Here is a 26736-nt window from a genome sequence, read left to right on the forward strand (position 1 = left end):
CAATCCCTGGTCGGGGAATAAGATTCCACATGCCGCGCGGTGGGGCCAAAAGATTAAAAATAAAAATAAGAAAAAACTGCAAACGAACATTGAACTCTAGTTACAGGTATACATAAGGAATTAGGAGGACGTGTACAGATGTCTGCAATTTATTTTGAAATGTGTCAAACATAAGATGGCTTGATAAATTGATGGATGGATAGATGTATAGTATAGTAATATGTTAATGGTGGAACACAGGTGTAGGTTTACCAACGTTCACTATAAAAATCTTTCAATTTTAATATATGTTTTGAAATTTTAATAAAAAAAGAAAATGTTCATGTTTTCCTTCAGTTCTCAGAGGTGGAAAGGACTTGAGATATTTAGTCCCGTTCTTTCCCTCTACTGAGAGAAATGAGAAACAGAGAGGGGGAAATGACAGTGTGAATGGCAGGGAGGGTACTAGAACATAGGTGTCTTTCGTACAATGCATCACTGAATGGGAATGAGAATTCTTCTGTTCCAATCTGAAGTTCAAGTACAACAACCAGTACAATAACTACACTTTCAAGAGTGTTCGTGTTAATATAAATCTCTAGACTGTAGATTATCTGAGAGCAGGGACCTGATGTACATAATTCAGTGTGTAACTCCAGTTTCTACCACAGTTCACGGCACATGATGGACGCTCAATAAATACACGTTGGAGGATTTTTCTTTGAATGAATATAAAGAGTTTATTCGGTGCGTATCTGGGTATACAACAACAAATATTCAACAAATTTTTTTTAACTTTTTTGTGCACAGGACAGAAAACTGCCTGTACATGCTATGTCCACTTTTGGAACACAGATTTTAACAATTATTAATGCACAAAATCTTACATATCATGCAACTCTATGCCAAGATTCCAACTTTCTTCCATGCAACAGATATGAAGATCTAAATGGAAACCTAGCTAAGTCTTAAACACTTTTCCAGAAGCAGGTATAAGTATATGTTGCTTAGGGGTAACCAGTCTTAACATTTCCTTGTACACAATATTCACACGTGAAATACAATGACAGGAGGACTTATACATACACAGATAAGACATTTCTTATTTTAACAACACAAAAGACAACATCACAGTTCCACAGTTCCTGTCTTTACACAAGAAGCCACAATAATAGTTTAACATGATAACACAAATGGAATTAAGATAAATCTATACTTGAGGATAATCTTTTTTTTTTTAAGTAACCTTTACTGACTGGGGTTGACAACACAACACAATTTCTACGCACAAAGTACAGCACAAGAACTTGATCAGAATACTACGAATCTAAAGGAAAAAAAATTTTTTGGTAAAATCACAAGAACACTGTTACCTTGAGCCTGAGATGCCAATTCAGCTTCAACCCTGAATTTGGTTGAATTGGATTAAGTGACACAGAGTCAATAGAACCATTGAATTCCAGAAATCATAAAGTTGTGCTATACCAAAGTAAAGAATACATACGAATCAAGCATAGATTGAAAACATTAAGCCAAGAAAACAACACGGTTCACAGAATTTTGTTTGCCCCTACAAAACATTGAAGCAGTTAATTTTGTTCTGTTTTGTTTTGTTGTTTGTTTTTGAAGAACAATGGTGGTCTTTTCAATTTTCTTGGTTGGAGAGCAATTTTTTTAATCAGCATTAGTGCTGTGAAATGTTTTTGGTTTGTCTTCCCCAAAGCATAGGTGAGATCATGAGAAAATTGGGCAGTCCTTCTCCCAGATTTAATTCACTGATCATGCTTGGCACTCTTTTTTTTGCACAAGCTCGATCTAAATTATGGGGCATTTGTATGGATGAGAAGAAGGTTTGATGGCAGATTAGAGTAGTGAACTCTGCCTTGTTTGTTTGGTAAACGTCATGGACAAATCTGAACTTTTGGGTGAAGGACTGCTAGACTTAACAGCACCTGGAGGTAAGGTTCTGTTACAGAGCCCTTGTTTTGCCCTCACTGGCTACGTTGATTCATTGTGGCTCATGGATTTGCCTCCATTCAGTACGCCGGAGACACTTCTGCTCTTGGTTGGGGTCCCGCTTCCAGATCGGGAGAACTCCGTGAGGTCGTGCAGAGACGGCTCCTTGTACATGGCCACTGCAAAGCACAGAGACACGGCATCAAAGGCCACCGCACTGGCCCTCAACTTTCCTTCTGCCCACTAGGCTTCCAGGCTGGAGGCCAAACCTGAAAAATGCCGCTTTCAAGGACTCAGTAGAGAGCGGACTGGACCAGATGAAGCAAAATCCAGTCTTGGTACAGAAGCGTGTAGAGAATTCTAATGCCTAATTTCCATCACTGATGGTTTTAGATGTATGAGAGGATTAATGAAAAATGCATTTAATAAAGCTCTTAGAAGTTTAAATATGATCCACAGCATGCTGTGCAAGGCAAATATTAAAAATGAAAACATTTTCAAACACTGATTTCTCGCAGACTTTAAAATGAAACTCTCCAAGACTCTAAGTATTAGCACAGTTCTTAATGCAACAAATGGTAAATATTATTGTTGTGCTGTAAATAACAGCCCTGGCTTACGCTTACGGAGCACTTAGAACGTGCCAGATACTGTTGTAAGTGCTTCACGTGTGTTATCTCATTTAACCCACGTGCGAATCCCATGAGGCAGGTGCTTTTATCCATATTTTACAGAAGGAACTTGAGCTCAATAATCTGCCCAAGACTATCTGGTTAGTAAAGGTGGAAGCTGGGCTTTGGACCCAAGTAATCTGGCTCCAGAAAATGTGCTGTCAAAGGGCGCTGTGTTGATTTGACTGGATGGTCTGCCCCTCCTGTAAACCGCTCTTCTCTGCCTGGATTTTCTACCGCTTTTCCACCACATCTCACTGCTTCTAACATCCCTACTTCCTGCAGCCCATTCCTCTCCCTCACCCTTTCTCATTTGCTACTAAGCTGCTATTAATGACCAAAAAGCAAAACCATGAATGAATGAAAAGTGTTGGGACAATACTGTTGGGCCCTTAGAGAGATGGGCCCAAGGAGCTTTCTGATAAGTGTTAAGTATGCACACATTTTAGCACCTGTGTTCCTGTCCAGGGATCATTTTGGGAAAATTTGGGGTTCTTGGCTGTCCTGAGTTAGCAATTAAGCTCTTTCCACATAAGAAAGGTGTTACCACGTGCAGATATACTATGGAAAAGTTAAAATCAGGAGGTGAGATGCTATTGTCAATGCGTTAGTGTTTTTTTAAGTGTAAAATGTTACTGAATTTTTGTATAAATGCCTTAGTACGGAAGAATTGCATTCCACTTTTGAAAGCGTGATAAAGGATTGATTTCAATACCGATACTCATTTAATCCACAGCTGGTATAATATCAAGTTTACCTTTCAGTGGTTTGGGCAGAAAGTGAGCTGCAGGCTTGTTCTTCTTCACATGGTTTCCTTTCATGATCTCTCCTTCTTTGTTCAGACCCAGATACCACCCTCGGCCTGACTGCTGCTGACGGTATATCATTGATGAATATGTCACATAATAATTTTCAAACACCGATTCTTTGAATTTGCACTCAGGTGTGAAATGTTCCTACGAGAGAAGTAAATAAACAAAAGCTCAATATTTATAGCTATGAATTTCATGGAGAACCATATGGTATTATCCTTCAGGAGTTTAGGGCATACTTTGTTAGAGCTTGTTACGACTGGTGTTCTGTTTTAATAGCAGAAACAATTATCATTGGAAAATAAAACTATATATAACATTTCATGTGATGCTTTAGAAAAAGCCCTAAGTGCAAGTGCTACTGATCAATGATTAGCTCTCTTTGTAATAAGGTAATGGAAAAATTAGAACCAGCCACCTAAGTGTAATGTATTAGAAAAATACAGGAGCCAAAGATTGAAAAGACAAGCATAAAACTGCCACATGGAGCTTTGTTCCCTTCGGGATTAAATATGAGAAAATAAACATCCGATCCTTGTACTTAATTTTCATAGATTATCCAGTTACTATGTACTATAAATTTTCAATTGCTCCAGGCTGAAATCTGTGTTATACTGTTACAATGCTTGCCTAGATTTCTAAAGAGATGCTACAAAGAAAGACTACCTTTTACTTTTAGATAAACCAAACTGATTTTTTTTTCAGATCATTGGACCTTGACTTTAAAAGAAAAAAAAAAATTCCCTCATCACCCCATCCTTGCCTTACAGTAACATTTCACACAAATCAATATAGAAACAAGGAATTTACAGTAATTCTACAAGCAGACATGAGAGAGCAGGCCAGGAGACTTTGAACCCGGCAATGTGATTTCCTGCCATGTACGTGGCCATGTTTTCTTTGGACTTGCCCATACAAAAGAAGGGTTCCTGACCCAATAGACTGTTTTTGAAAACAAACAAAAAAGCCCAGAAAACCTTCGTTCAAGTTTTGCAATATGTGTATGTATGCAATAAACAGCTATTTAAAATATCCATTTATAAGCAAAGTGAAATGAACAGCAGATTTTAATCTCTAAGTAATGCATAGAGCAGCAGTGGGTCCACTTGGAGTAAAAATGACGAGGAAAATGCAAAGTGAGCTACATGTGACAGTGGCACTAAGGAAGCCATTCGATTTGTACTATTTTGCTGAGCTATTATTATCAGGAATAAGTTTTGATAAAACCCTGAAAAAAAAACCCACCTTGCAATAAAAATATTGCAAGCTTTCTGGACACCTGTCTTTTCTGAATGGTGTCTCCATGGTCCTAACTTCCTTCATGTCAGATAGCATTCCAAGCAAAGCACACTATCTGGGCAACAGACAGTGATTCACCATCAGAGGATCACTTCAGCAAAGAGGGACAGATTCCTCAAAGGAGGCAGCCTTTTTCTTAAAGTTAAATAATTGAACACTTTTTTCTGGAAATCCACAAAATCTGCTTCACTCAGTAATCTCACTGGTTCCCCCATCTGGCTTCCAGGGTGCACAGATCAGAGTCATCTTTTGGGATAATTTCAGCCTAGGGGCATACTTGATAGAGCCTCAGAAGAGTCACACAAATTCAACCTACTCAAGAAGCAATGTACTTCGAAGGCAACTATCACGTGGTAGGAACGAAAGTGTTCTATTTATGGGCTGTGAACGCTCCTCTTTGTAGAATTCTCAACATAGGGAAAGCCAAGGTATGTCTACAAAGAAATCTGACTAAAAGAGTCTCCATGTGTCCTCTAGGGATGAGGACAGTTGTATAGAATGTTGGTTTCGCCTTGCCTAGCGTAAAATGACAACCTGATGGGGCATTTAAAATTCTCCACAATCCAGGGACTTCCCTGGCGGTCCAGCGGTTAAGACTCTGCGCTTCCAATGCAGGGGGGCGCGGGTTCGATCCCTGGTCGGGGAACTAAGATCCCACATGCAGCGCGGTGCGGCCATAAATAAATAAATAAATAAATAAATAAATAAATAAATAAATAAATCTTCACAACTCAGTCGTTACCATGCCTTGTCTCCACCACAGAACCATATGTGCCTTTGTGCCTTTACAGACGCCATTCATGTCATTTCTGTACCTCTCTACCTGCTGGCTTTCCTCTCATTCCTCAAGGTCTAGCTCAAATATGACTGCTCCTGGAATCATATATGATCTCTGGCAATCAGAACCGATGACACTCATATTTGTGCTCCCGGAAACTCTATCTACATCTCCAGCATGGCCCCGTGACCCAGGCGTGTGCATTCCTTGCTCCAGAAGGCAAGGAATTTGTCTGATTTCTGAATCCACCTTCCGGTCATAAAGGATTGGTCATACTGTCTAGCACACAGCAGACCACTTGGTCATTGCTTACAGGATCTGCATCGCAGAGATTCAGATTGAATTCGGAAATTCCAGGATTCAGAAGTATCAACCAGTAAAAAGTCTGCAGGGAATTTCCTGAATACCATAGAACGAAATCAGCTGTGTATAGAAGGAGGTTGTCACTGCAGGGACAGATCCTGCATGTGTGACTTCGTAACTGTTCAGAATAATAGATACTACACAGATACCGGCACCTACAACATGAGGAGGAAAAAACTCGGCAATTGTTACAACTATTGGAAAATGGCAAGGAAGGACTCAATGAACTGAATGCTCTGTCACATCCTGGCAATTTCTTAGTCATCACCACTAGATTTGGACTCAAGAACTCAGTAGAGAGGGAGGAAAATGAGGCCAAAAAAAGAATGTTGAAGCAACCAAAGGAGTGTTCTGTTCTCCGTGTGTGACACTGTCATTTTATCCAGTGCTGGAAGGAATAGGCAGAAGAGGCTTGATTTTTATCAAATGTAGAAAGATGTGAACATCCCACCCAATACAGGAAGGGCCACCAAGGGGAAGAGGGGTGCAGCTGCCTCTCTCTGTCTCAGCAGTGGTTCACAGAAATAACAGAAATTGGATCGGACCCTAACCAGAGAAGCCCTATTCAGAGAATACCAGGTAGACATCTGGCAAGGAATCAATCTCCTTTGATTGACCTGAAGCTGATTATTAGTGCTCTCGAAAAAGGTACCGTAGTGGCCTTGATACATAGTAGGCACTAAATAGAGGCAGCAGTCACTGTGCTCTGTATTTAATATGCATTAGATAAATACCTGCTATCATAATAAATGAATTAAAAAGATGTCAAGCATTCCTTGCACAGCCACTAAGAAATTATTTGGCATGAATACAAAAGAAAAGGCACTTTATATCTTCTAACCTTTTATGCATCGATTTCTCTTAAAAGTTGTTTACCTCTCTTGCATATCTATACTAATTTCAGAGGAATAATGTTAGTAATGTTCAGAGGAATAACTCTGAAAAAAATATAGATATTCAATCTCTCTAAAATCTCTTCTCTGTAATCATCATCTCTATTCCCCTTAAAGTTCAAGGTTAGTTTTTTTCTCAGTGAATATTGAACTTTTTATCCAAGGAATCCATACTAGTTAGTTACAGTGATCATGTTTTGGGTGACGAATGAAGAATCTACATTTGCAGAATGAGCAGATCCAGGAGCAAAACCTAATACCTCTCTTTTTTACCAATTTACTCACTATTAAGGGCAAAATAGTTCTTTGGAGGTTGAAATACCGCTGACAAGAAGAAAACATTTGAAACCCTCAACATCGGGTCAATAGAGCATATAGGAGAATACTTACAGCTACAAATGGTGATGGTCAGCTGCCCTTATCAGGACATACCTCCACACAGACTTTGAGAGGCAAGAGAATAAGGCATTAACGCAATCAGTAACACTGGATATATGCAAAGAACCCCCAGATACAATGGTGTGCTACAAAGCATTTTGGCCCAGAACAAAGGCTCTGAACCTGGGTAAATTGCTATCCTCTTTAGGGTCAGAAGAAGCAACAGTGCCTTGAGTTGCCCCTGGCACCAAGGGCAAAGTATGGAGGAGATGCGTAACTCTCCGGCCTCCTGGAGCTGGAGCCAGTTCAGAAGAAGCATGGGCTGTGATGGTGGCTTCCTTGAAGGGAGCCAAGTAAGGGCCTCGTCACTCAGCAGGTAATGTGCAACTGTATCCTCAATAGCCATATCCAAAAAGGTGAGCACTCAAAAACATCTGTATATCATGTACGCCATTCCCGTGCCCTAAACACATTTACGATAGCACAGTACACACACCACGACCAAGTGCCTTCCTGATTAAAAGAAGTCATTCGGCAAGCATAGGCCTTAATAGCAGGTTTTTCATACTTTTGCCCCCTGCTTTTGTATTTTCAGCTATGCTACCAACAGATAGGGTGGCAGTGTTTCACTTGAGTCTGTACCTCAGTAGGCTTTGAGGAGCGCCATGACTATTCTGGCCATGCCATGCAGCATGCGGGATCTTAGTTCCCCAACCAAGGACTGAACCTGTGCCCCCTGCAATGGAAGCGTGGGGTCTCAACCACTGGACAGCCAGGGAAGTCCTGCCATGACTACTGTGAACGTTTCCTTTGAACACATTTCTCTCAAAAGAAATCTTTTTTAAATGCGTTGCGCTGATTTCCTTGGATCTCAAGAGAGCAGCAGAGTCTGCTCAGGTTGTCCATACATAAAATGGCAACACTGAGGTCCTAGACTGTTGAACAAAGCCTGAACATTGAATATAAGCTTTCACATATGTATACGCTATGTCAAGCGCACAAATCCTGGTAGAGGTGAATGTTTCTCAATACATTTTGTTGTATTCACATGTAATATTTTCACTGGCATCACAGAACACAGAAAAACAGTTTAGACATCGATGAGTGAGCGTTTAAAGAAACTTTAAAAAATGAACCTAGTGAAACATGATTTCCTCTTTTCAGCAGGTGCTATAAACACATTATAACTGATCTATCTCTCCCTTTAATCCTCTCACTTCCTTCTCTTTTCCTCCTCTCTTCTGGCCACATTTTCAGTAGCCTGAAGATCCAATTAATTTAACAATCACTGCCAATAGCAGGGGTCACTCTTCTAATTCTCAGCCACGTTCTGATGACAATCAATTTTCTAGATTTAAAGTTAGCAGGTTATTGAAGCAGGTCTGACTTGTGTGAGTCAATTATTCTCCAGCCTAAAGAAAATAATATGCAAATTAAAATTAGATTTTCAACTCTGTTAAAAAAGAAAACAAAATAGAATCTTTAAAATATGGGGGGGTGACACTGTAACTACCTATATTCTCTATATAAGCTTCCCCTCTATCGGTGATTTCAAAATCCAGGATTAATTATTATATTCAGGATTTTGATGTTCTCTCCCAGGGTACATTTGATGTGAATGAACTTCATTATTACTAAGATCAAAGCGCGGGAAAGGAGAGGTTGGGGAAGAGGGAATCAATACTTAGCCAGTGCATTGTAGCTAAACAAAATTATTAATTTAGGATAAACAGAGTTTGGCTTGTTCACTCAGATATCCTCTGGACTGTGGGATACTTGAGGGCAGCACCTAGCATGGGGCCTGGCTTAGAGTCAATGATCAATATAACTCTGGTGAAATAAATAACGGAAAGAATGGAATATCATAGGAAGAGGACTTGGGAGCTAGCTTATACAGATCCAAAAAAGGGTTAAACATGGCGGGGTATGAATAGAGGGCTGTTTTAGAGGAGAGACTGACAAGTCAGAACTTGCCTGCCAGGGCAGAAAGAGTAGGTGATAAAAGGAGGAAAGCAGTCTACAGATAAATTCAATTTAAAAAACTGGAGAGGGAGGGAGAGAGGGAGGAGAGAGGGAGGGGTGGAAGGGAAGGATGGAGGGAGGGAGGTGGAGAGGGAGGAAGAGAAGGGGGACCAATAAAGATAAAACTGATGCTGCAGCTGCAAGAATAAAGAGATTTCCTGGTAACCAAGATATAAGCATTAGACTGATACTCTTGGTCTTTGGGTCCGCAAATAGCAGACATTGCAACTAAATTCTATTAACTTGATTTTTGTAAAATGGCGGGGGGGGGGGGGGGAACACCTGCCCTTACAGGATGGACGAGGAGCCAGTGAGATGATGTATGTGAGAGAAGCTCTGAAAATTGTAAAGCTCCATTCACATGAAACGTGGGATTACTCTGATAATACATGCCCAGAAAACCAAGGCAAAATAAATAAATTCTCTCTTCTTTTCGAAGTTCTTTTCACCCTGGAATCAATTTCTAAAGAAAGGATCTGCCTATATGTGTTTTATTAACATGGAAGGAGATAAATTCTACCAAAAATTAGGACTGCACATGAATGACACTCAGTGTTCAGTGTTCTCCTCCAAGCTTGGTTCCCCGAAAACTGTTTTGCTTCCTTCCATTTGTCATTTTGGTCTGCAGTCGGCTGAAAAGGCTGCAGTGCTTCAAGCCACAGCACTAAAGAAATGAAGCACTGAAAAATGGGCTTCGTGAAATACCATGCCACAAAATGACTTCAAAGTACCCATGCTAACTGACAACCATTTGTAAAGAAACACAGATTATAATTAAGAATATGCACATGGGACTATTTCTCCTCATATGGTTATAGTGAAATTTCTTGGTAGCAGTTTTGTATTCCAAGATATCTAGTAGACATTTTCATTTACCTTATGTTGAGCCCACAAAATAGGGCAGCGGAGTATTGCTTTTTCTCAACTCTTCACAAACAAAAAATGAAAAAAAAAAAAAAAGTTAATGAGTTTGTCAACTGATGCCCTGTTTAAAACAGAATTAGGATGCAGATATGACCACATTTTAGCCCTGGGGTTCACTGAGTCCTTTGTATTGGCTTGTTCTGGATTGTCATATATTTCTGTAGAGCAGTCTCATGCAATGTCAAATTTTACAATTTGTTTTATAAAATACACTGAAATAAGCTACAATAAAGCAGGAGACAAAACAAAAACACCATATCCCTTACAGAGCCTAAGAGGGGTGATTTTTGTTGTGATAAAAAATTACATGATCCTAAGGCCTCACTCAGCTCCAAACCTGGTCAGCAGATACATTTTGAAATGGAAGTAACTTGCTGAGACTTGTGACAAAGAAGAGGGACAGGCCATACGTCTCCAGGGTTGTATAATTGGCCCAAGGCAGTGTCAGTCTGACCCAAGCCTTGCAGAAGAATACAGATTGGTTAAGAATCCAATTAGCAGAAGATGGATTTCATTTTACATATGTTACAGAGACTGTGGCCATCATATTATTTTTTTTTAATCTTACTAGATTAAATCTTGCTGTTGAACAAAAATCTGTGGAAAAGCATTTTTTTTCAACTGAAGAACACTTCTCTAAAGTGAGTAATTCTCTCCAACTTTTTTTGTCTATTATGTGTATTAACTCGTGATGTTGGCTTTTCTTATAAGCAGGGCTGACCTATGTGTTTTGAAAGGGGAATCAAATATCAGATATGATTTCTAAAAATAAACTTTCCTGTCTTTTGGCTGGTTACGGGAATTAATCTGTGACCATTAGCTAACTATTCTCCGTTACTGTGAAGAAGCTTTCTAATTTGTGGCAAGATTCCTCTGTATAATAACTTCACAGGGGTATCTAAGCCCATTGGCAAGAGAATGACTTTGGAACTCTTTGTAGTCAGCGAAAGAATAAGCTTAGTAGGTTGTATCCTTTTAAATAGCTCTTCCAAGCTCCTGTCCAAAAATTCAAAGCCTGGGAAGTCTGAAAACTTTTCCTAGACATCCAACAAACTGTCATGCAAAGGAGAAAGGTTCTTTCTGCGTAGATCAATTGAAAAAACTCTGGCAAGGTAGGTGGCCTATTAAAAATAAAATCATACCCACGTGGGTGCATAGCTTGTTCTAGTACTGCAGGCAATTGTGAAGGTGGTAATTCTGATTTGTACTGGATAGCGGTTGTGTTGGATTTGATAGGGTCTGTCTCTGTAGAAGAGAGTCATTTACAATTGCCAGGAGTCTACTTCTTCAAAGACTTTCAAAGAAGACTTCTTATTTTTTCTCTTGCACAGGAAGGAAAGCAGCGCCACTGCTCAGAAGGAAATCACTAATGCCTGCTTTCCACTGCAAACCAGAAAACCTGGAATCACAGGGCAGGGTGCAAAGGCCTCATCTATAAACCAAGGATGAGAAAGATGTCGTAGAGGGCTATTGGACTGCCACATCACATAACACCTGCAAATGACTTCTGGGGATAGGAAATCTTACAGAGTCCTCTTTCTATGTAGAGAGCACATTTCCACTAACACTTGCCCCTTGGAAGGAGCTAATGAAAGGATGCTTGTGACAGTCACCTACCATGAGTCTGAGTAGTACTCAGGGGTAGTCAGGGGTAGTCAGTAGTACTCAGGGGTAGTCAGTAGTACTCAGGGGTAGTCAGGGGTAGTCAGTAGTACTCAGGGGTAGTCAATTCATTAAGTTAAGACTCAAATGGAAGAATTCATTCTCAACTACTCCTTACCCCAAGAGCCTAGGCCCGTTTGCGTATATAACGATCTGACTTAATCTCGACAGCAGGCCTCTGTACCAGCTTCAGAATGGCCTGAGAGAGGAGTTCTACCACCTCACAAGTGAGAAAGCCACAGGAAAGAAGCCCTTAACAAGCCATTCCCTTATGAACTCAATTGCAAGTGCGCCTTTTCACCCAAACAGTCACTGTGTAGACAAGAGCTGTGATGTCAGTTCTCTTCTCAATGGACAGTTCCAACATTGGCTGAAGGTTCAGCCCTTCCTCCTATTCGTGTGCCCTGGCTCTCTGAACACCAAAGAGCTCTGTTCAAACCTGCCTCTTCCACCTTCCAGATTTCTGACTTTGGGCAATTTACCTGGGCTCTGATCTTGCATCTCTAAGAGGAGAATAGCATCACGTGCCTCCCAGGGAGGACTGCAGAGGGCATGGAAAGCAGCTAGTGTACGTGTAGGTGCTCACAGACTGCGGGATCCCTTGCCTTGACTTAATTTTCTGTTCATGTGACAGCTAGGAGAGTGTAGCCTCCTCCCACCCCACTCCCAACTTGAAACTGGTATGAAAACTAGTGGTTGTCAACGCAAACAAACGGAGTAGAGAAGCACCTTTCCAGTTCACAGAGAGGTTCATGTTACACATTAACTGTATGGGTGAGGATTGCTTTCGTTGTGATTCCTTTGCAAGGGTAACAATACGTGAGCTCTTAATTTGGGGCTTAAAATATCCTAGGATTCTAAAATTTGAATTACTGTAATGTGTATCAGTGAACCCACATGATATTAAAGAGATTTGTGAACTAATCCAGTATTAATGGCCCAAACGACATCTACATGTCTCATTTTAATTATTATGCCACAAAAGTACAACATTATGATCTCATTTCTTTTGTTCTAAACCAGTGTTTTGCTAGTTCTACTTTCATAATGCAGGTTACTAATAACAACAATACTGAAAAATCTAATAGTACCTTATGTTTAAGCAGCGCCTACTTTTAAAGTTTTCTACAACTGCTTAAACGGTTTTGGCAGTCGAATGACAGATAAGGGACAGTTTAATAATGATGATGATACGAAAGGTAATGATTACAACGGATTTGGTAGACCTTTTTTTTTTTAACAGTTGAAGAAATGAAACCAGAGATATTAATACACTGGAATCTGGCTTTCACACTTTCTTTTAGAGAATGAATCCAGAGCAGGGAAGCAGCTCCTTCCAGAGGAAGCTGAAATCTGTTTAAGGTAGCTGGTGCTGACACGTGAGAGACCCTTATTTTAAGGCAACCTGATCTCTAAGGGCTGAAAAACACCGAGGACCCAGCAGTGCTAACTGGCCCTGGGCTGCAGAGGGAAGGAAGAGCTTTAACTCAGAGCACAAGCCAAGCCCGCCAGCCGGTCTGCCACCGGCTTCTCCACCAGGCCAGGCAGCTTCCCATGGATCTTACGTAAATGTGTCCATGGAACATTCTCCTAGCTCATGCCATGAAAACTTCATTCTTCTACTGCAAAATATTCATCTCTGAATCTCAGCACACTTGGGTTTTTTTTCTTTTTTTTCCTTTTCAGGGACCTCTCTACACTCGGAGTTTTTAGGGGATGACCCCAGAGCAATTTTACTGAAACTAGGCACAGAGGTGGGTAACGGTAAAACCAGCCTAATCAGAGTCCTGCGTACGTGCATACGCTCGCAATAGAGACAGACAGACCGACAGACGGGGGTGGCAGACAAAAAGAGAACCAGAAGTGAACACAGAGAAAGTCAATGCGATGATTTCTTCTCTTTCCCAATTCTGTAATCCTGTGGCCTTTGAGAAATGCCACCGTACAAGGGGGAAGGTGGGAAAGTAAGCCATCTCACTTGTTGGAGAAAATCTGTTTCCTGTCCCAATTGCCAGGTGTGCTCAGACCTCAGGGTAAAATCTGAGAAGCCACCTAGGGCGGGTTGTTCTTCTGTTAGTATCTATAGAGGAGCCTGATAAGCGAATAAACCTATTTCTTCCTCGAGATTTTCCTATGTGTAATGTACATCCATCTCCGAAAGAAAAGAAAAAGGGAATCCAGGTCTTTCGAGAAACTCAGGATGAGCGCAAAGTTCATTAAAATAAGATACTTCGAAATATGAACGTTGCTATCATAAAGTGAATTATATTTTCATAAGAGGAATGTAATGCTCAGATGTGTAGCTATGGTGCAGTAAACAAGACAACGGTTCCCTATTTATGACCAAACTGTGGTCACCTGTGATGCCGTTTATTACAATCATCACCTGATATTATGGTTAGGGAGAAACCACTGCAGGGAAGCCTGAATTCTAAGAACGCAATGCTTTACAGGAGTGTTTAGACCGAGTATCCAGCTACAATTCATAAATGAGCTTTTGATAGCTTACTTTAAATTAAATTTGGTCTGTTCTAGATTTCCTGAAATACTGCAACATTTTTAGATTAATTTTTTAAAGGGTTTTGATGACATTCAATTTTGAGATAGGCAAATTACAGTTCTTTATCAAAATATGCAATTTCAATTTTCAAATGTTTGTTACCTTAAGTATTACCGGAGTTTGAAAACACAACGCAAGAATATAATATAAACTCCGAGGATATATCAAAATGATTAATACTTCATAAGCTGTGCACAACCATGACCTGTCTGCAATAATTTTCAGCTTCCATTTTCAACAGTGTAGACTGTTAAAGCGTTTGCACGAGAATGCAAAATATATAAATTATCCCTGCAGGGAACACTTAAAACTTAAGGTAATTATATAGCATAGAAGTGACTTCAAAGAACTCCAACAAAATAACAAATAATTCTACAGTCACCCTTTAAAATGCTTATTATTCTGTGTTACCAGTCATCTTGACCACTAAAATCCCTCTCTTTACAATTATATTCACATTATCAGTTCTTGCTTTGTTCTCTTACCATCAAGCTCTTACAGCTGGCCCTGAAAATCTGCATGCTGTAAAAGCTGAACTAGACAGCTAGTAGAGATGAATTCCCCAGTTATATCCATGCTGTGAACAGAACCATAACACCCCCTTAATATATCTTATCATTGCACTTTTATACTAAACACGCATCCAAATCAAGTCCTATTTTTTACATTCCTCCTGTTCAAAATCTTTTAATGGCTCCCTGCTGCCTACAGGATAAAATCCAAACTCCCTGGCCTGGTGTTCAAGGCCCTCCACAATCGCGCACATGTGTTCCTACAACTTTAGCATAAGATTCCTCCAATCCAGCCAGATTGGAGAAGTAAGGCCAGGACCAAAAGGAGCAGAGATTTTTCTTATGAATGGAAAAATATCTCCTCCAAACCAATTAGTGTGCTTCGGAAGCTGAGAGAATTACTGGGTCACGGGGAATACATAACTAATCTCTCTTGAGTTGCTTTCTTAGGCTCTGCCTCCTTCTTAATTTTTTAATTCAAACAAATGCCTTGCACTTCTGGAACGTCCGAGCAACCTCATGTCATGGTTCCACGCACTGTGACTTAGCAGGGGCTGCCCCCGGGTATGCAATTCTCTGGGGGCCACTTGCTAATAATCGGCAGCTCTTCCTTTCATGGCACACGGAGGAAAAAGAGTCAAACGTCAGCATGCCAGGAACCTCCAGGCTCAGCTTCGGCTGGAATGCAAAAGCACTTTACGACTGATTATTTCTGAAGACTTTTCACAGTATCGAGGAAGAGGGTAATGAAATTGTATCTGAACAGAAGGAAGCTAAATTATTTATCTCATACTAATTTATACCAGATGGCTGGTGATGAAAAATCTATACTGGCAAATCTGCTGTATATATTACTTTAAAGATAATCAAGGGGGCTAAAACTTTAAATGGTCACAATATATTTGGATTTAGTTTTATGGCTCCTATCGATTCCATACATAGGTTCTTCTACGTGCACGTGATTGGGACATGATAAATCGTATCACCAAGTCATTAGAAGCTGCGTCATCTATTCATGAATTACATCAGCAGTTGGATTGCTTCTCTTTTTTTAACCCGCAGAGAGAACACATTTGGGATGTTGCCACACGAGGGTGCCTACTATATCCCTCTGCATCAGGAGGGTGCAAACGACACTCCTTCCCCAAGAGAAAGAGAAGGAGATGGCCCTTCAGCGAGATCACAGCCCTCAGAATGAAACTCCCTCGCTGAGCTTCAGGCAGAACCGGTTAAATGCTGACTTCCGACTACAATAAACAGTTGATGACTGGAAGGGAGATAGGGTGTACCAGATGTACATCCTTTTCCTTTTCTGCCCAAGTTATGTCTCCTGGGAGAGGGCTGTATGGGTTCAACATCCAATTTGGGCCTGTCGTGGATCCATTTCCTCTCTGCTCTGAAGCCCACCACTGGAGAAAGCCCACCCTTGTTCTTTGGTTGACTCTCAAATGCCAATAGTTCAGGAAAGGATGGAAGACATTCAATTACACGTGCTGGTTCATATCAAACAAACCACGTTCACATGAGCCTAGCCACTCGATACTGTTCTCCAGGTAAAGCAGGTAAAACTTCTGGCCCCGGAAAGGAATTGGTTTGTGTACAGAATCCCAAAGTATGATTCGCCTAGTGAATCAGAGCTTCTCTGAACAACATCTTTATATAATGTTTATTATTTTGCAGAATGTGCAGTATCATCTCTGGTTGACTTATGAAGACCGATTATCTTACATAATTATGGGGGTTGTATGCCTTCAAGTCAACAAAGATTTTTTGAGTGCCTATCGCGTGCACCATTTTTCCTAAACTAGATGCCTATACTCACGGTGCTTTAGCACTCTGGGGAGAGCAATTGCTGTCCCCCAACAGCTGTCCAAAGAGCACTTCCCAAGCTGCAGCCAGAACTCATGCAATGCCCCCAAGTGTGTTCTTACGGTGAGAGACAACAGACCAAAATTGAGTTCCATAGTCTATTGTGGCCAAGCAAGATACAGACCTACTGTGGGTGAATATCTTCCCACTACGATAACCTGATTGAGCATTTATCTCATTTGCAAAGGATTCATTTAGTAATTTCATCTGTTACAGTTAAGTGGTCTATTGTCAGCAGCAGCAGCAGCTAAGCATTTACCAATCTCTGAAAAAGCATGACCATCCCAGGTCAAGGTATAGATTAGAACAGTAATAGCTTATGTTGAAACCTAAAAACAAATCCTTCAGAATCACATGAGAATGATCAAAGTTGCCACTGTGATATTACCTAAAGGAACATAGAACCCGTACATTCTATGACTAGCCAAACTCGAGTTAATTTAATCATAGTAACTAACTGCAAGTGATACTGTACACCATCTGCCAATATAAGATAATAAGGCTCCATTGTTAAATTGCTGTCCTGCACGGCGAGGTTACTAGTACTCCAATCGCCAGCAACAATATGCTGTAAACACACTTTGGTGTCGCTGAAGTTATACTTTCTGCAATTCTGATTTACTGAAAGAATGTTTTCAGAAGCCAGATATTTGCAGAAAATCAGGGAAAAGGCATGAACAGGGGGGCTGTGAGCTAAGTGACCAGAATAAAAGACAGTACGAATACTCCTTTCAGTGAACACTAACAGAGTTTCAAATCTCAGAGCTTTGGGGGTGACTCCATAGGCCATGCCCAGTTGTCAGGGACTTTGCTAATTTTCTAGCGTTACAAAGAACCAGGAGGGGACAAATCAAGTGGATGTGACGCCATCAGAACTTCGGTGTTTAACTTTGCGCCAACACATCAAATTACCGGTGCGGTTCCAATGAGAAAGCAGAGACGGGTGTGTACACAGCAACCTGTCACTAAAGGACAGACGTAAACACAAAGTCGGTGTGAGAACTGCTGCAGATTACATTTTGTCTTCTTAGCAACATTAACTCTCTGTTCTTTTAAATAGTCTTAACGTTTATCCAAAGTTGCTTACTGTATTTTGAGAGAGCAATAATAGGTTCGATTTTCCCTGAGCCTGAGTCACAGCCTGGTAGTAAATTAGCTGCTCAGGAAGGTGCGTTACTTCCTTGAGGCCACTGAGCCATCATTTAAGGCATTGAGGCTTGCTTTCGTTTATCAAGATGCTACTGACTCACTTCAGCAGGAGCTGTTTTTCCTGCACTGCTGATGCCTGAGTTAAAGGAATGTACTCGTTTTTTTCCCTCCTTGCATTATGGATGGGATGGATTGCGCTAATGACACATTCTTGTCAACTGCATTGTGACCCATGGAGCACATGCCCATGATGTTTATTCTGCAGCTGCAGAACAAAGCAAAGTCCATGAGGGCTGGGGGAGACCATAGATTCCTCGATAGCACCCTCTAATTGACTGTGTTAGTGGCCACTAGTGCCATAAAAGCCACCCTTGTAGTAAAACAATAATTTACCACATGAGGCAAATCCTGTCGCTCCTCTACTCAACACCCTCCAATGGCTTCCCTTCTCAAGAATCAGAGGCAAACTCCTTACCCTGGACAATAAGGTCATATGTTATCTGATCCCAGTTATTGATACTTCTCTATTCTCATCTCTCACTTGTCCTTTTTTTTTTTTTTCACTTTATGTCAGTTACACTGGCTTCCTAGCTTGTCCCTTGAACATGCCAACCATATTCTCACCTAAGGGCTTTTGAATTTGCTGATATCTCTGTCTGGAATTTTTTTCCTTTAGATGTCCACCTTAACAGAGAGGCTTTCCCTGACCACCCTATATGAAAGCTGCCCCTGTCTCTCAGCATGCCCTGTCCCCCTAACCCTGCTTGTTTCTTCTCCAAAGCAAATTATGTATGAATTTTTTTATATCTACTTCTGTCTACCTGCTCTAGAACATAAGCTCCATGAGGACAGGGGCTATGCTTTGTCCATTGTTGTATTCGAGTACTTGGAACAGTGCCTCAAGCTCTGCATTCACACCATAAAAATTTGCTGAATGAATAGATGGATGAATTCTGGTGGCGTGATAAATTGAAGGGACAAGTTAGTCCAGATTATTAAGGTCTCTGCATAAGTATTAAAGAATTAGATTTGTCATAAAATGATACTTTGGCTCCTTTGAGGTACAGTTATTGGGGCATTCATTTTCACCGTGGTTATGAACTGCATTATAATTCTAAACCAGCAACTCTACCCGGAGAAACAAAATAAACCTTTACTAACATTCTTCTGAACTATACATGAAAGGCTATTCATAAAAAATGGTAGGTCAGGATGAAAGGAAATAGCTAAAGAGAATAATACCTTTGAAAAGTATGCCAACAGGTAATTAATCATTGAAAGCAGCAAATCCTGACGGCTAGTAAATTTCAAGGGCTTATCTTGTAACATATGAAAGTGCAACCTTCTCCTCAACATATTAGAAATGTCAGTTCATTGTACTGAACAAAAGAATAAATGAAGAATACGTCTTTCCCAAGAAGATGCTATTATTTTTGATGATTTCATTAAAATACATTAAATGAAGATTAATACACTAAAATATCAAGAAGAGTTTAGCTAGGGCCCTAGTGCTTCACTCTGATGTGTTTCTCATGGGGGTTTAATGCCCGATATGACTTGTGCTTACATTGCCCCGTGTAGAGCACAGGCATCTCAGGCTGAACAGACGCAGTGTAGAAGGGTTCACATCTCATTTCCTTGCCGTGGACCACATTTTGTCTTCCACTTACCGAAACAAAGATAACGATTTTTAAAGAAAGAGGGATGTTAAAGAAGAAATAAATGCCACAACTTGCTAATTAAGTACAATGGGATAGATAGAAAAAACACTTCAGTACCACACTTTAGATGTTGTTTAGAGAAAGGAATAATTTGGGAGGAAGCACAGTGAAGGAGAAAGAAAAAAGAATGGTTTAATTGTGAATACACTTTGCATAAAGAAACATTTAAATTTGTCAACAGCAATGAATGCAAACCTTACCACTATTCCACTCACTGGATGATTGTAGGAGACAAGCGGGAACATCACCACCCCGCTGCAATGTGCCTTGCTTAATATGGACTCAGAAGGAACTTTATCTAACCAAATGCCTGGGATGGTTTTGCCAGTAGTAGAGGTTCAGGGCCCTGATCCAGGTGTAATGAAGAGGTTTGGCTGTATTCCCTGTGAGATAGTCTCTTTCGGATATAAACTAATGGACTAGATACTGGAACCTTATAAAATAAAGCAACATGCATATTAGGCCTCTAGCTGTTCTTTTCATGGAAACTGGTTTTTAAGATATGCTCACTTCAATCAAACGTCTTGGCCTGTTGATCTTGACACACAGGGAAAAGGAAAAGTGGATAAACAATCCTAACTAAAGGCTAATGGCAAATAGCAGCCCAGAACTGTCGTGCTTTCCACTCTCTTCTTCTTCATTTTATGTTCTATATTAAGGCAACTTTGCGCACTGGTTGGGAAAATAGGTTTTCAAGTCAGACGGTGGCCGAGCACAAATTAGAACCCAGGTCCGTCTAACCGGGTAACTTTGGGCAAGTACTGTAACCTCTGGCCTTAGTTTCCTCACCCTTAAAATGGGAAAAAAAATTTTCTTCACAGGGTTGTTGGGAGGATTAAATAGGTTAAGATTTGTACTAGGCTGCCTAGCCCATAATAAGGAAGGGAATTTTCTAAAGCAAATGTTTTAAATTCAGGAACGAAGGGCACTATTGTAGGACACTGGCATTCATGTAAAGCACAATTACTCTGTGCCTGAATAAAACATCGGGGCAGTGTTGGCTGCTAACAAAGTCGTGTCACTCCCCTGTGCGAACCAGAGCGGGGCTGACAATCAACTCACGCCTGCGGTCACCATCACATCTGCTTCGGGATGGTTTAGGCGTTTGGTTCTGAAAATGGGGTGGTGGCAGGTACTGAAATTCTGTGAACTCCTTTTTTGGGGTAAAGTCGGTGTTTCTTTCTGTCCTTAACCAGTCGTCCTTCGAGCAGAGGTTAGGATCCTCTCCCTTCAAGAATTGAAACAATAGCTGGTAAACATCTGGCTACGAAATCCCTGGGGGATTTCTCTGGATACGCTCTTCCACTCCTCTGCTCTTTCTCAGCTTTTGAGGAGTGAAGCCGCTTCTCCTGTTGCCAGGCAATGAATTCCAAGAGCTTAATTTGGTTAGTGACTACTAAAAACGCATCTCCTTCTAGTGCACCTTCTTGCCTACATCCTAGTTCCTGGGCCTTTTTTGCTGTTTTGTTAATGCTGACGTCTAAAAATACTGTTCAGTGCTGCGCTGCAACGGCGATCTGTTCATGGTAGTCTTCATCTGCTAGTGGTCGGGTATTAGTGAAAAGGGGACCTTGAGTGGGCACTTGATTGTAATTAACAGTTCAAAGTCTGTTTCTTCCATTTGACTCTAAGCTCAGAGAAGGCAGGGGCTGTGTTTGCCAAGTGTCAGGCCATCAGTGGATTATTGCTTGGATGGATGGATGGATGGATGGAAGGATGGATGGATGGAAATATATATATTATAGGAATCTATTATGAAAGGAGTGGAAGGACTAAAGATTAAGAAAAGAGCAAGAAACATATGTATTCAGGATCTTACTAACCGGCTAAAGGAAAACAAGAGGAGCTGAGATTTGGCTGTATAATTTGGTGAGACAATCAATAGCAGGTGGAAAAAGTGAAGAGAGAAAGGGTTAAGATGTGCTAAGGAGGGGCTACCAGGGTTGATCTATGAGTGTGATAGTTACTTGAGAGGGAAACTGCCTTTTAGGGGCTGCTATCCTAAACAGATTTTAGCCAATCAGTATCGATATTACATAATGACGGGGTGAAAGGATAATTATTTAGTATCCAATCAAAGGATGTGTAATTAATATGAAAGTGTAATGATTATGTTGCATCCAACCTGAGGTTACTATTTGGAGCTCAATTGCTAATATTAATGCTTTGCATCTGTTCACAGCACATACGTTGTTATGCTGACCCTATGTTTGGGGGGTGTAACTGGAGAATGTACACCTTCTTTGGGGCCACTCTTGCATGTGGGGGTCATACCTGTGATCCTAGGATACTTTATTCATCCACTCAGCAAACATTTATTGAACACCTACTACATGCATGAAAAGTTGAGACACTAAGTAAGCTAAGCACTAGGGCTACAGAAGTGGACGAGACATAGCTGTTTTCTTCTCTTTCGGAATTTACGGTCTGGTTAAAAAACAAGAGAGATAAATGTGCAAGTACTGTTGGCAAGGTGAGTACTGAAGTAGGAGTAATCACAGTACACTATGGGATCTTGGAGGACACACAGTTAAGTTATCTAGTCAGGGAGAGAGTTGCAGTTTGGTAGACCCGGGTTTAACAGCCATTTTATCCTGAGGGCCACTAGATAGGCTCAGTCACAACACTGGATATTTGATCATAGAAATGGCCGACATTTATTGAACGCTCACAGGATGTCAGTAACATGCACAGGGCTTATCCTATGGAACAGGAGGAAATACCATATGGAAATCCCATAGGTGTTGGGAGGAAAAAGAGCAGAGTTGCCTTGGGAAGTTTTCGAAGAAGGCTTTCTCTAGGCTGCAGTGGCTTCTCACGGCTGATAGCAACAGAGAACAAGAGCCATCCTGTGGCACTCTCTCTTGGTTGGCAAGGAGTTCACCTGAGCTTGTTGGAGGGTGGAGCATAGCACCTTGGGGTTCTCATGACAGCCAGTGATTCCACAGTGCCAGTCACCAGAAAGAAGTATATGGGTCTAATGTGAGTAAAGTTTTCTGGCAGATGCCAGCAGGTCACTAGCTTAATGCTGGAGGGTAAAAATGGTTTTAAAAATGGTGGGAGGAAAGGAAACAGCCTTCTCTTCAATCTTCCATGTAGCTATTACTAAAGTATTAAACAAATGACAGGTGGAGAGAAAACAGATACAATGTCCGGAAAAACAGAGATGGCTGGGAAATCCTCGTTTGGGAACACGGTGAGGCATCTTACCCATGGACATGCCATATACAGAAAGGAAGGAAGTGCCAGCTACAGGCATTGTTAAGGCCTAACTTCCTCAGCCTGGCTGATAGTGTTGTATTTAATGACCCCTATTGAAGCTTTTCAGAAATGATGGCATTTCATAGATCACCCCTGTACACTCTGAGCTCAATTCCCAATTATCGGTAAAATGACTTCTTTATAGCGTCCTCCTTGAAGGAAGCCTTGTCTCTAGGAATTATAGAAAATCAGTCTTAGCAAAAACAAAGCTAATTAATTGGCATAGGTTAATGGATGGCCTATGGGCAGGGTACTATACTAGATTCTTGGAAAGGAATGAAAAGATTTAATTGAACCTCTGGTTTTAATTTTGACCCCCTAGGGTCGCATTTATTATGAATAAACACAACCCATTAAAATCACTAACTGACAGATTAGGTGTCTATGTGACTCCATCTACTATTAAAATAACATTAACCACTCCATATTCTTCAATGATCTTACTAGAACCAAACACAGATTTATCTCTAGCAGGCACTGACTTCACACCAGAGTGAGCATGTAAAGATGGACATTTGCCTTCACCCCTAAAAAGCCAGTAATAGGAGCTTTCACTCAAGTCACATGGGTATGCACAGTCTATCTGAAAATATTTTAAAACTTTGACCCAATGTTATACAATGATATCGCGTGTGATGCTGGAGTAACGTGGCTTACTTTTTATTATCTCAACTTTTCACTTTATGGGTACGGCTATATGCTTAAAGAAATCAAATCTTTTACAGATGACTGGGCTGTATGAAGGCTTACTCTGGGAATTCACAACAGAAATCCAGTTTATTTTCCAGTATTTCACCTGCTGAAAGAAATCACCAGCCCCCACTATGATTACTGCTCTGATGCCACCAATCACAACCTGAAATATCTGATGACTCTAGGTTTTTGATGATTCTGTTTCTTCCTCAATTACTAGAGAAGACAGCAGAAGAGTCTAGTGAAGATCTCACCTTATCGATTTGCTTCAGATTTTTAATGTGAGCTGACAGTAAGATATTTATTATGCTTAACTGGTTGGTTTATTTTCTTGAGGATCAGCATGAAAGTACAGACTGTGAAATAAGTTCCATTTGCACTCAAGTAATTTTCCCAAGTCATTTTCAGAATGAGCAAAAAATGTGAGCCTGTCAAAACAGACAAGTTTCCTTTAAAGAAAGGTGTGACCAAATACAACCAGCAATTATGAGCAGAAATTGCCTTCACTACAACAGCTATCAGCTAAGGTGCACAAGCACATGTGGGAAACTAATCCTTGAAAACCTTGTTTCCTTTTGTACGGCTACTTAAATGAAAGCACCTAGCTAATCCAATTATTCTAACTGTCCCTTTAAAATAAAATTTTTGATTTATTTTGGCTAGGTAGATAATTCAGAAGTTATAATTATGACAAATTTGAATTCAATTGACCAGTATAGAAGAATTATCATTCTTAGAAAGTATTACAGAAAAGAACTTCCCAGTTTGTCTGAAAAATGTGTGTGCATTCAAGTGTCTGGAGTAGCTTATGTAAGTCCAGTTACATTCTTTCAGATCAAGGAGTTCTACTGCGGAGGGATCCTGGGCTCTGTCACCCCATTTCACTAAGACTCTTACTAAAGTCTGGCAAATGCTTTGAACCTTGGGTTTCATAATTTATAGAATGGAAAGAATGATACTGACCTTTCTCATTCATAAGTTAACGGGGGATGAATACTATTTCTACAAGGCCATATAATTACAGCTTGATGTTTTTCACATAACCGTCTTTAAAGAGGAAGTTATGTTTTAAAGTGGAAGCCCTCATCTCCTGCATATTCTGACAAATACCTCAAATTGAAAGAAACTGCCCCACATCACACTTCAATGATATAAGGCAAAATATAGGATCTTAACTCAAACTGATGGTGAAATACCAGCTTGCTTTTTCTATCAATCTTATATAATCCTGAAAGCTGGTCTTCTTATCTCTCTAATCCTTCTGAAATGTGAAGGACATGAGTAATGGCTTGAAAAAAAAAAAAAGAATGACAGATCTTCACCATCACATTAATACCTTCTAAATCAATGACCTAAAAAGGTTCCATAGAGTGATTTTTAAAAAATTAAATGTAAAACAAACAGTGGAAACATAACCATTTTTCTTGTTTCCACTAGCCATGTACTTTTGTTAATTTAATGTATACTTGGAGTATTCATGTCCAAACAAAGGTATCACATAGATTATTAACTCATCATTGGTCAGGGGAAATAAAATTAACTGGACTTCCAATTTAATTTGTCAAAGGAAGTCACTGTTAGAACCCACTCCTTTAAAAATGAAATGGTGGGCTTCCCTGGTGGTGCAGTGGTTGAGAGGCGGCCTGCTAATGCAGGGGACATGGGTTCGAGCTCTGGTCTGGGAAGATCCCACATGCCGCGGAGCAACTGGGCCCGTGCGCCACAACTACTGAGCCTGAGCATCTGGAGCCTGTTCTCCGCAACAAGAGAGGCCACGATAGTGAGAGGCCCGCGCACCGCGATGAAGAGTGGCCCCCGCTTGCTGCAACTGGAGAAAGCCCTAGCACAGAAACGAAGACCCAACATAGCAGTCAATCAATCAATCAATCAATAAATCTTTAAAAAAAAAAAAAAATGAAATGGTATATAGCCTTCCCTGAAAATCCTTTGGGTTGCAAATAAGTGATGGCAGCCTCATAATCTTTTGTTAATCCACCTGTATATTTTGTTTAAATAATTTACACCTTGTCTAGCAAGGCAAGCCAATGATTTGGAGTGCCCTTCCTAGAAGTACTCTATGGAATACATTTTATTTGAATGCCGCTCTATCTATGTAAGATATTTTTCATTTTTAGAATACGTGATTTGCAATTTATTATATTTGCAGGAGTTACATAGGGAATACATGCTCACTTTAGTATTCACCCAACAAAAATATAACTGAGAAGAATAATTTCTGCACCAAAGACCATCTTGTACAGTCCAAGGATCCAACAGAAAGACATTTGAGGAGTTCTGCTCCTTTAGACAATATACACTGTGTTCTTTCCAGAAGTCTATTACCACTACTACTGATTTTCTGGAGGAATTGGAGCTGGTAAATGGATAACAAGTGACCCAAACTGTGTGATTGCTTGGCTAGTATATGTCATTTTCCCTTCTTGCCCCAATCCCTATCAGAGCTGTCTTACTCAGTCTTCTCTTTCTGTTGCACACTGAATAATTAAGAGCTTGGGAAAGTTTATTAGAAGCAGTATAACTCTAAAATCTCACCCTGTCAGATGCTTGGTGTTCCTCTATAATTGGCATTTGTGGACGCAGAATAATGATTTGCTTTGTACCTCTTCCATAAATCTGAACTGTGATTCTCTTCTTTACTGGGAGACCTACAACGAAGTAAGGCTCTAGCTTTCCAAGCTCTGATGCTGAGTCCATCAGCACTCTGGAGCTCCAGTGGGGATGGATGAAAAGATTTCACTGTGAACTCTGGTGATGTTACTGCTGCCGCATTACTTAACTGTATTAGATGCTTTCCATACCCAGGAGTCCAGGAGGCAGCATGATTCTGTCGGGAAGTTTTCCTTGTTCCTCATATAGAACTTCTGTTTCGGCAATAATATTAGATAGTAATTTAATTTATCTGCCTATGATTACTTTGGTTAAAAAAGTGAGAGAGGGAAAGAATTGCTAGATTAGGTGAGATAAAGATATAGGAATAAAGATGGATATTTCTTTATTCATTTTCACGGGTAGTTTGCCATTTTCATGTGTTTCATTCTATAGGAATGGTTTCATTTTATTTGATTCGATAATTGGGATATAATGAGAAATAGAATCAAGCTGTGAAAATGTTCATGACAAAATCTCTCTCACTAAACATTATTTCTTTAAATGTGATGTAAATTTCATCAGGTGGTTCGAACCATCTTTATCACCTTAGTCTTTGGGAAGAAG

The 26736-nt window shown here is 40.3% G+C and overlaps 1 protein-coding gene across 1 annotated transcript in view; it reads right to left on the bottom strand.

Annotated features, from left to right (window-relative positions):
• Window positions 1-1333: 1333 nt before the first annotated feature.
• FGF13 (fibroblast growth factor 13) overlaps window positions 1334-26736 on the bottom strand; it is a 67296-nt gene continuing 41893 nt past the window's right edge. The window contains exons 4-5 of the mRNA XM_068533351.1: window positions 3364-3562; window positions 1334-2114 (exon numbers count right to left, since the gene is read on the bottom strand). Of these exons, the coding sequence (XP_068389452.1) occupies window positions 1978-2114; window positions 3364-3562 (336 nt within the window). The 3' untranslated portion in view covers window positions 1334-1977. The remainder of the gene's footprint in view (window positions 2115-3363; window positions 3563-26736) is intronic.

Source organism: Eschrichtius robustus, chromosome X (assembly GCF_028021215.1).
Source record: "Eschrichtius robustus isolate mEscRob2 chromosome X, mEscRob2.pri, whole genome shotgun sequence".
Lineage (NCBI taxonomy): Eukaryota > Metazoa > Chordata > Mammalia > Artiodactyla > Eschrichtiidae > Eschrichtius > Eschrichtius robustus.